Source organism: Aquarana catesbeiana, linkage group LG11 (genome assembly GCF_042186555.1).
Source record: "Aquarana catesbeiana isolate 2022-GZ linkage group LG11, ASM4218655v1, whole genome shotgun sequence".
Classification (NCBI taxonomy): Eukaryota; Metazoa; Chordata; class Amphibia; order Anura; family Ranidae; genus Aquarana; species Aquarana catesbeiana.
The window spans coordinates 27,319,459-27,331,076 of NC_133334.1; the positions used below are offsets into that span (position 1 = coordinate 27,319,459).

Consider the following 11,618-nt stretch of genomic DNA (forward strand, 5'->3'; position numbering starts at 1 on the left):
GTATCAAGGATAAAATGAGTCCACTCAGGGAAAGTAATGAATATAAGGAAAGATCCCTCTCTCTCCTGACTCTTTTGGAGAAGGAAGAGAGGGACCAGAGAGTTAAAAAGAGAAAGAAGTTCAATAGAGATTTGTTGGACTATCAAGGGGCTGTGGTGTTTGAATGGCAGAAGAAGCTGCTAGCAGAGCAGGCCCCCACCAATCCTATCAATATGGAGACAGTTCCGGCACACATAGGGGGATTACCTCCCTCTGGGCCATATGTTGCCCCTCCCCCACCACAACCTGGTAATGTTAGACATTACCCTGGCGGCCATATTGGCCCCCAGGGGAGATCCAGACAGGGTTTCCAACAATCTCCCGCGAGACGGGGTGGTGGAGGGAAAAGGGCTACATCTAATCATCCGCATGCCCTCTCACGACGGCCTCGAGGGATGAATGTTCCCTATCAGGGGGGACGTGGCAGAGGGGGTGGTCAGACCAATGGTGGTTCTTGGTTGGCCCCACAGTTTGGGGACAGACCACACGACCAATATAATGCCTATGCGGATTACCCATCCACCCCCCGGGCCTTTGATTTTGGGTCATATCCTGATCGTAATTATGAGCCTAATCAAGACTTTAGGCAGGATCACTACGAAAGACATGGGCGGGGTTCCCAAATTCCTAGACCTTTAAACAATGGAAGAGGCTATCCTGACTATAATATCAGTACCTCCAATTGTTTTTATCCCCTAAGTGACCTGGAAGGACTCGCTCCGCATCCTAGCATAAGGGAGGACCTTGATGGAGGTGTCCTGCAGCCCACGTCCATGGTGAGGGGACCCAGCGACGATGGGGGAATTCCAGGCCCCTCCGGTACGGGTCACCAACGGTGGGGTTTTCACAGACCAGGTCAGGGTATCAAAAGGTCGGTAGACCAAAGAGAGGATCTAGAGGGGGGCGGCGACTGCGAGCAAAAAAAGAAAAAATCGTAACCTCTGATGGGATATCTAATTTAAGTTCTGTTACGTTGAGCGATTCTGAAAAAACCTTACTCAACAAGGGCCTCAAGTTTGCACCTCCCCGTGGTCTGGATAAATTCCAGACTTATATAGATATACATAAATTTGTACGTAGGGTTAACATTAAAAAGGTATATGATCTCCAACCCCATCACAAATACTGTGTCCCATTCCACTGAATACCGTCATTCAGGATTAGCTAATGCGTCTTTATTTAATCCCCCGGGTGCTATGGCTCCCTCCTTGAGGGTATTTAGGGATCTTCTCCTCAGGGATTTGGAGCAATTACCTCTGAAAAAAGTACATTTTAATAGGGAGTTGAAATCAGGTCTGAATTCCTTATGTGAAAATAAAAATTTAATAATTAGACCCGCTGATAAAGGGGGGGGCATTATTGTGTTAGACAAGAAGGACTATCTTGCGGAGATGTCGAAGATTTTGGGTGACCGTGACACATATACCCCCCTTAGATCAGACCCTAAGGCACAATATAAAAGGGAACTCGAAGCTATTGTTCAATATGGCTTTGAGCAGGGTATCTTGAATGGCAAGGAGAGATCATATTTGGTTCCTAAGGCCCCACGTACCCCAGTTATTTATTATTTGCCAAAAATCCACAAGCATCCCACCTGCCCCCCGGGACGCCCTATTGTTAGTGGCATTGATTCTATCTCATCCCGGGTGGGCAGGTATATTGATTTCTTTTTACAACCTTTGGTTTCCAAAATGCCGTCATACTTAAGAGATTCCCGTCATGTGATCAATTTACTTTCTAATGTTACCCCCAAATCAGGGTGTTGGCTAGTGACAGCCGATGTCGCCTCATTATATACAGTGATACCACATAATTTGGGGTTATTTGCGGTAGAGTATTATTTAAGGCGCGATTCTGCATTATTTGATGAACAGATTAGTTTCATCATGCAGTTACTTCATTTTGTAGCTACCCGGAACTATTTTTGGTTTGGGGGTCAGTTCTATAGACAAGATAGAGGGGTCGCCATGGGGGCTAAATACGCCCCGAGTCTGGCTAACCTCTTTATGGCCCTATGGGAGGAGGATGTCATCTATGCCCATCAGAGACCACAGGTGGCCTTGTGGGCTAGATATATAGATGACGTCCTCCTCCTATGGGATGGTGATCGCCAAGATCTAGACATCTTTATGAATATGTTAAATGATAATAATCGTGGCATTAGATTTGCTTACGAGGCAAGTCAGACTGAGATCAACTTTTTAGATCTTAGGATAAGTATCAAAGATGGGCAACTTTCCACAGCAACTTATTTTAAGAATACTGACCGTAATTCTTACATACCTACAGACAGTTGCCATCATGAAGCCTGGTTAAGGTCAGTGCCGAAAAGTCAACTCATACGCTTGAAACGGAATTGTTCAGATCATGAAGAATTTTTGACTCAGGCTAATGTCTTGATTGAACGTTTTCTCGAGAAAGGCTACCCTGAGGCGTCTCTCAGAACCACATTGGATGAGGTTGCTACCACTCAATGATAAGGTTCCTAATATGGATAGGACACCATCTGTACCGTTTATAACCACTTATTCTCTGCAGCATAGAAATGTGGCGAAGCTGATTAATAAATATTGGCATGTCCTTCAAAATGACCCTGTATTGGGTACCATTCTCCCGGCTAAACCACAAATGGTTTATAAAGGTGCCCCCTCACTTAGAGGGAGAGTGGCCCCCAATATCCTCGATCCTCCCCCAATTAAGAGGGGTTTTTTTGAGTACATGACTGGTTTCTACCAATGTAAAAAATGCAGAATATGTTCCCTGAGTGGATGTACACACAGGAGGACACATAAGTTTATCTCTACCAGTACTTCGGCCGAATTTGAAATCAAAACTTTTATCACATGTTCTACTGAGTGTGTGGTTTATCTATTGCAATGCCCTTGTGGATTGCAATACGTAGGGAGGACAAAGCGCCCTCTCTCCGTAAGGCTCAACGAGCATGTAACCAACATCTTGGCAGGTTTTCCTAAACATCCAGTCTCCAGACATTATCTCGAAACTCATAATCGAGACCCTAGGAAGACCATCTTTCTGGGGATTGATAGATATACCACACCCTGGAGAGGTGGTTCCCTATTAAGGGGGATCTCTAGGCTTGAGATGGCCTGGATATACAGGCTTAGGTGTTATACTCCGTTCGGGCTCAACGTTGAGGTAGACCTCAACGCCTTTATTGATAATTCATGAACTTACTTTTTTACATCACGATTATAGGGCTGTGAGAGTTATATATGTATGAAAAATGTACTTATTGATTGTGAAGGTTTATGAATATTGATTAATTGGGATTTTTATTTCGGATTTTATTGCCTAATGTAAACCCGCTTTGACCCTTTGGTGGCCTTACTCTATTGCCAACTAGGTAATGTCCACCAGCCGCCGCTGTTTTTGTCCCCCCTTTTTGGCCATATATTGTTGTTGACTTTAACAGTTAAGGTCATTATGTTGGGGCGATGTATGATCTCATATTGGGGACACATATGTTTCATACTTTATACTGTTTAGGGTTTTTGTAATGACTGCCATATTTCTTTACTGAGTATACCGGTTAGGACATCCATATAGGTCCAACAATTATCTGGTATGCCTCATTCCTGGTAAAGGCTTTCTTTCTGAATATCCCAATTCCCCTGGAATGGTGGCTGGGTTGTTATATAGGAGCCTGGGTTTTTGTAATGAGTGCCATTATCTTATTGGAATTACCAGGTAGGATACCTACTTAGGACCATCAATTATCTGATATGCCCCATCCTTAGTAAAGGCCTTTTTTAAATATTTTATAATTTCTATCTTCCCTATAGGGTGGCCGAGTAGGTATATAGGAACCCCTCTCTTCGGGGCACGTATGGTTTTACGGCTATTCAGTTTATTTGTTTTTATGGTTTTAGTGTTTATGTTTTTTGTATGTAAGAAACTTTTTTTCAGTACACAGCGGAGGAATGAGATGATCCGTAATTTCTACGGATTGCTACATGACTCTACGGTCATCATAACAAAAATTACCCAATTTTTTTAAATGGAATGTGTATTGTTTTAAAATAATGCCAATTGATTGATCCCCATTAGATGGCGTTTTTCTAACCTTCTATGGATAGATTCTGATAGGGCGACTCTTAGTATATTGTTCTTGCTAGATGTCTACTCCCCAAATGGGATTGTATTGGGAGGCCCAGCTAGTATGTCTAATCTTTTAGTTTTTTGTTTTCTATGTACAAAGGTTCATCCTGTGTTTAGCAGTTTTGTGTTAACATTAGATAGGTTGATGAGCGTCACTTCCTGGTATCACAGGGAGGCTTGGTGTGTAGCAGCTTTCTGTTAACATTAGATAGGCTGATGAGCGTCATTTCCTGGCTCACAGGGAGGCTTGGTTTGTTCTAGGTGCTTCCTGTTTCCTTAACAGGATGTGGCCACCAGAGCGTCAGAACGAGGTATGGTGGTACAAGTGTATTTAAAGAGCGATGAGTCAGTGCGTCGCCCGTTCCTATGACAACGTCCAATAGGACGAAACGTACGTCGGAAGGCAGACGCGCTGACGTCATCGTTTCCACTCCATAACGAACGGGTGTATGCAGGCCGGCCGGCTGATTTTATACATGCTATTTTAACTGTTTTTTTGGTAAGTGTGCTACTTTACTTATTAATAAATTGGTCAAACGGATTCACACTATGGTGGATGTATTTCTTATCTCCTCGAGTCTCCATTGCTGAGTCAATCATTATCGATGAATCCCGGGTGATCTTTCCTCCCTGCTGAGACAGATGGTGATGTCCCCATTGAGCGGATTTCTGGCATAGGCTCCATTACAGCTTATCTCTGGTAATCATATACCTTCATAGGTGGTGGATTTTTTCACAAGATGTTTTTAAAGTCTTCAGTCACTATGGGTGGAATATATTACAATAAGGACTGTTGATAACAGAAGTCACATTTTTTCACGGACTGTGTTTTTTGGTTTCTTTATTTTACTTTAATATTTTTTGCTACAATAATTTAGTATTCTTATGAGGTTCATAGCACATTTTTTCTGATTTCTCATATTGTGTTGCTATTTGTGTAATATTTTGATCACTTTATATATTTTTCAATTATTCAATTATGATCTGTGTTTAGCGCGGTTCTTTTATACATTCTATTTAATTCTTTACCTAAGAATTAGAACTGCAGCTTGGAGTTAGAGGGAAGCGCAGTCATTTTATATTATTTTTTTTTAGTGCATTAAAATTTTAAAAAGTGTTTTTTTTCCCCAAAAAATGCGTTTGAAAAATCGCTGCGCAAATACTGTGTGAAAAAAAAAAATGAAACACCCACCATTTTAATCTGTAGGGCATTTGCTTTAAAAAAAATATATAATGTTTGGGGGTTCAAAGTAATTTTCTTGCAAAAAAAAATAATTTTTTCATGTAAACAAAAAGTGTCAGAAAGGGCTTTGTCTTCAAGTGGTTAGAAGAGTGGGTGATGTGTGACATAGGCTTCTAAATGTTGTGCATAAAATGCCAGGACAGTTCAAAACCCCCCCAAATGACCCTATTTTGGAAAGTAGACACCCCAAGCTATTTGCTGAGAGGCATGTCGAGTCCATGGAATATTTTATATTGTGACACAAGTTGCGGGAAAAAGACAATTTTTTTTTTTTTGCACAAAGTTGTCACTAAATGATATATTGCTCAAACATGCCATGGGAATATGTGAAATTACACCCCAAAATGCATTCTGTTGCTTCTCCTGAGTACGGGGATACCACATGTGTGAGACTTTTTGGGAGCCTAGCCACGTACGGGACCCCGAAAACCAATCACCGCCTTCAGGCTTTCTAAGGGCGTAAATTTTTGATTTCACTCTTCACTGCCTATCACAGTTTCGGAGGCCATGGAATGCCCAGGTGGCAAAACCCCCCCCCCAAATGACCCCATTTTGGAAAATAGACACCCAAAGCTATTTGCTGAGAGGTATAGTGAGTATTTTGCAGACCTCACTTTTTGTCACAAACTTTTGAAATTTGAAAAAAGAAAAAAAAATATGTTTTTCTTGTCTTTCTTCATTTTCAAAAACAAATGAGAGCTGCAAAATACTCACCATGCCTCTCAGCAAATAGCTTGGGGTGTCTACTTTCCAAAATGGGGTCATTTTGGGGGGTTTTGTGCTATCTTGGCATTTTATGGTCTTCAAAACTGTGATGGGTAGTGAGGAGTGAAATCAAAAATTAACGCTCTTAGAAATCCTGAAGGCGGTGATTGGATTTTGGGGCCCCCGTATGAAGCTAGGCACCCAAAAAGTGCCACTCATGTGGTATCCCCATACTCAGGAGAAGCAGCAGAATGTATTTTGGGGTGTAATTCCACATATGCCCATGGCATGTTTGAGCAATATATCATTTAGTGACAACTTTGTGCAAAAAAAAAAAATTGTCACTTTCCCGCAACTTGTGTCAAAAAATACAATATTCCATGGACTCAACATGCCTCTCAGCAAATAGTTTGGGGTGCCTACTTTCCAAAATGGGGTCATTTGGGGGGGTTTTGTGCCATCTGGGCATTTTATGGCCTTCAAAAATGTGATAGGTAGTGAGGAGTGAAATCACAACTTTACGCCCTTAGAAATCCTGAAGGCAGTGATTGGTTTTCGGGGCCCCGTACGCGGCTAGGCTACCAAAAAGTGCCACACATGTGGTATCCCCATACTCAGGAGAAGCAGCTGAATGTATTTTGGGGTGCAATTCCACATATGCGCATGGCCTGTGTGAGCAATATATCATTTAGTGACAACTTTTTGTAATTTTTTTTTTTTGTCATTATTCAATCACTTGGGACAAAATAAAATATTCAATGGGTTCAACATGCCTCTCAGCAATTTCCTTGGGGTGTCTACTTTCCAAAATGGGGTCATTTGGGGGGGGGGGGGTTGTACTGCCCTGCCATTTTAGTACCTCATGAAATGACATAGGCAGTCATAAAATAAAAGCTGTGTAAATTCCAGAAAATGTACCCTAGTTTGTAGACGCTATAACTTTTGCGCAAACCAATAAATATATGCTTATTGACATTTTTTTTTACCAAAGACATGTGGCCGAATACATTTTGGCCTAAATGTATGACTAAAATTGAGTTTATTGGATTTTTTTTATAACAAAAAGTAGAAAATATCATTTTTTTTCAAAATTTTCGGTCTTTTTCCGTTTATAGCGCAAAAAATAAAAAACGGCAGAGGTGATCAAATAACATCAAAAGAAAGCTCTATTTGTGGGAAGAAAAGGACGCAAATTTTGTTTGGGTACAGCATTGCATGACCGCGCAATTAGCAGTTAAAGCGACACAGTGCCGAATTGTAAAAAGTGCTCTGGTCAGGAAGGGGGTAAAACCTTCCGGGGCTGAAGTGGTTAATACAAAGTCCCGCCTCCTATGATAGACAGAACAGTCATCCAATGCCAGCCCAGGAGACGGGACTTCTTATTACAGAAGCCACCAAGTAAACAGGAGATTCTCCTGTATGTGATCTTATGGCACTCATCCCGCCCCCTCCCTGTCCCCTCCGGTATGGAGGGGGCAGGACGTGTGGCGCTCTGGGAGTCGTTGGGGGCCACAAAAGATTTATCCAAATTTCCAGTGGGGTTGCATTAAACCGGAACGCGGGCCGGACTTTGGATATGCCTGTTCCAAGAGAAAGAATGACCTCCCTGCAAATACACAGGTAGTAAAGTCGCCTAAAGTCGCCTACACATGGAGGTACTACAGCTGGGCCAGGTAGGTGAAAGATGCGAGAAGGCTTTCTTTGGGGGAGGGTTGGGGTTACAAACTCAGTAACCCCTGAACGCTGAACTCAACGCATCCCTGGACCCTGCCTGTAGCGCCCGCCTGAACCCTGCACTCTGTACGTAGCGCCCACCTAAAGAGAGAGAGAGAGAGAGAGAGAGAGAGAGAGAGAGAGAAAAAAAAAAAAAAAACACTTTCTAAACAAAGGGCCAGTTTACTGTCCTTCATGCTTTAGGAGGGTCAGACTGTGGCTGGTGGGAGTAGATGATGCATTGCTATCATTAGGAGCGAGTAATTTCCCATCATTGGTTTTAATGAGAGGCATAGCGCCCCACTGCCGGTATCGGCGGGCAGGCATAGCGCCCCACTGCCGGTATCGGCGGGCAGGCATAGCGCCCCACTGCCGGTATCGGCGGGCAGGCATAGCGCCCTATTGCTGGCATCACTGACAAGAATAGCGCCCCACTGCCGGTATCAGTGACAGGAATAGCGCCCCATTGCTGGTATCAGTGGGAGGATAAGTGTCCAAGGGATTGGATAAAGGGTAGCAAAAGGGCTACATCTGGCCCCGGGGCCGCAGTTTGGAGACCATTTCATTAAATGCACTTTTCATGCAAAATAAAAAACACTCAGCAATGCATTAAAACACTCCAATTCACTACACAAAATCCTCAAGCACTAAAAAATACACAATAAAAACACGGTTCATTATTAAACAAACAAGCATGATCGTGCCCTAAATGAATTAACAGTCAAAAAAAAAAAAAAATCCTGGCAGGAAAAGATTTTTTGGGATATAATAATATAAAACACCTTCTTCCCTAAACCCGCTTTACTAAAGGAAGGATTAGCAATGAAGTTAATTCACAGAACAGCAGAGCTGACAGCAGCTGAAAATAGATCTCCGGCTCTTCTGCTCAACAACAGGTCGCTGGGAGACTACGGAGCCAACAGATGATTTGGTCAGTCAGTTGCTGACGAAGCACCACCCCTCCCCCCCCCCCCCACCTTACACACAGCGCCTCGAGTACAAGCAAACATTACTCATCCTCTGAGCAGCACCATCCCAGCTTTATAACCCTTTATATAAATTATACATTGCAGTGCCGGGTTTCTATCCAAAGCGTGCAACAAAATACAAAGACGTGTAACATGAACTGCTGAGGCTCAGCTGTCAGCCAATAGCGTGATCCGCAGACGCCACAGTCCCAGCTGTTAGTCTCACACACTCTGCAGCGCTGCCAATCCACCATGCGGGCCGAGTCCTCTCCGCCATTACCTGGACTGACGGAACAGCTGCTGATTCTGAAGGACAACCTGCATCCTAAAAAGAGGGATGAAGAAGTGTGAACTGGAAGAAGATCCATCATGGCGGGGAATTTATACATTTCACATGTTAGATTTCTAACATACTAAATACAAAAACCAACCAATACACTGAGGACGTTTAAAGATTTTGCACATTAAAAAAAAACAAAAAAAACAAAAACACATTATTGCTTTGATGAAATATTAGTACAGGAAGCTGCAAATCCAGTCTATAGCCGGCCACACATTACAGTCTGACTGTATAATTACTTGTAGATTAAGAGTCCGATTACACTTGTGTGACTTCAAAATTGTGCGATTTCCATTGCAACTTTACAGTGCGACTTTGACCAATGGGATGGTCTGTGCTCTACAAAGTTGCATGTATATCACACAGGTGAGCCTTTGTTTACATTGAAGTCTAGGACCCTCAAGTTGCATGAAAGTCAGACCAAAGTAGTGCAGGAACGACTATAAATTCGCTGCGACTTTAAGTTGCACAGATATGACCGGTACTCAATGGGGGAACATGGGGGTGCGACTTGTCATGTGACTTTGGGGTCCAAAGATGCATGACAAGTCACAGAAGTGTGGATGGAGCCTTATGGCCCGTACACACGATCCGAATATCGTACCATGCCCCGGGACCACCATTCTCTTACTGCCCCCAGTGACATGAGTCTACTCTCTCCTTAGAGATCCCCACTGACAGTCATCCAATAGGAAGTCTCCATAACATGCAGTCATGTGATCACTTAACGAGGACCCCAAGCAGGAAGTACACAGAGGAGAAGACTTGGGGCTGTGGTATCACATGACCGCCGCATTTAGATCGGTTCACCTCTGACCTCCAGCTCCCAAAAGCCCTTTAACCGCTTCTGGAGCGCCCCACGCCAACTTACCACAGCAAGGCGGCCCTCCTGCGTGAAATCACCTACCTGAATGTGATTTCCTGCACTGGGTCTGGGGTGGGCGCCGCCAGCAACCCGCTCCAATTGGACACAGCCAGAGCCAATCAGCGAATCCGGTGAACCCCATGTTTGTCAGAACCCGCTGATCCTTGACGAGAGAGGAGGCAGAACAGCGGTCTGTGAGAGGAAGATGAAGATCTTGTGTTTACAAGCAGGAACACAGATCTTTCTGCCCACAGTGCAACCCATCCCTCCACACAGTTAGCAAGCACCCCCTAGGAGCACATTTAACCCCCCTGGTGTTAACCCCTTCCCTGCCAGTGTCAGTACAGTGACAGTGCATATTTTTAGCACTGATAACTGTATTGGTGTCACTGGTCCCCAAAAAAGTGTCACTTATGCCACGTACAATCGAGCGGACTTTCCGACTGGACTGGTCCGATGGAACGAATCCGGACAATCCGATCGTGTGTGGGCGACAGACTTAAGATTTAGAACATGTCTCAAATCTTTTTCCGACGGATTCCAGGCCGATCGAAAAATCCGTTCATCTGTATGCTAGTCCGACAGACAAAAAAAAAAAAAAAAAAAAGTACGTGATGACGTACAAACAACCGGACTTTCGAATGGACTTAAGTCCATTCATGTGTGGGCATATCCGGTCATTCGCAAGTCCGTCATAACTCTGTCGAATGTCCGTCGGATGTTTGATCAAAAGTCTGCCCGTGTGTATGCGCCATTAGTGTCAGATTTGTCCCCCGCTATATCACAGTCTCGCAAAAAAAAAAAAAAAAAAAAATTTAAAAAATTTAGCAGATCGTCGCCATTACTAGTAAAAACAATAAAAAAATAAAAATAATTTTAAAAATTCCATAAATCTATCCCCTATTTTGTAGATGTGATAACTTTTGCGCAAACCAATCAATATACGCTTATTGGGGTTTTTTTTTTTTTTTTTTAACCAAAAACATGTAGCAGAATACATATTGGCCTAAATTGATGAAGAAATTAGATTTTTTTTTTTTTACATTATATTATTGGATATATGTTTTATAGAAGAACGTAAAAAAAATTTTTTTTTTTTTTTTTCAAATTGTCAGTCTTTGTTTATATCGCAAAAAATAAAAACCGCAGGAGGTGATCAAATACCACCAAAAGAAATCTATTTGTGGGAAGAAAAAGGACATGGATTTTGTTTAGGTACAGCATCACACGTCCGCCCAATTGTCAGTTAATGTAAAGCAGTGGCGTATCACAAAAAATGGCCTGGTCAGGAGCGGGGGGTTGGGGGGGTAAACCTTGTGGGGCTGAAGAGGTTAAAAGCAGAACTAAACCCTCCTATTGTTTTCAGACAAGGAAGCTCCCATCTTGGCCTCTGATCTTCATCTGCCATGGTGCCAGACACGTGATCGGTTATGACTCCGGTCATTTGATATGTTTGACAGTTGGCTGAGAACACAAGCAGATGTGACAGTTACATTGCCAGCGTGTGTTGGGAAGTTTTTTTTTTTTTTTTAAACTATTGAATGGAAGAGGTTAGGTCCACTTTAAGGTGTTCATATCATTGATGGTCCTCCTATCAGTGTAAAGATCTCTGTGATAGGGTAACAA

At 42.9% G+C, this 11,618-nt stretch overlaps 1 protein-coding gene across 2 annotated transcripts in view; it reads right to left on the bottom strand.

Annotated features, from left to right (window-relative positions):
* SPTY2D1 (SPT2 chromatin protein domain containing 1) overlaps positions 1-11,618 on the bottom strand; it is a 39,727-nt gene that overhangs the window by 27,070 nt on the left and 1,039 nt on the right. Inside the window, exon 2 of one of the 2 annotated variants that reach the window (XM_073604120.1) lies at positions 9,068-9,112. The exons of the other annotated variant lie outside the window; for it this stretch is intronic. Within the exon in view, the coding sequence (XP_073460221.1) occupies positions 9,068-9,112 (45 nt within the window). The remainder of the gene's footprint in view (positions 1-9,067; positions 9,113-11,618) is intronic. 2 annotated transcript variants of the gene reach the window in all.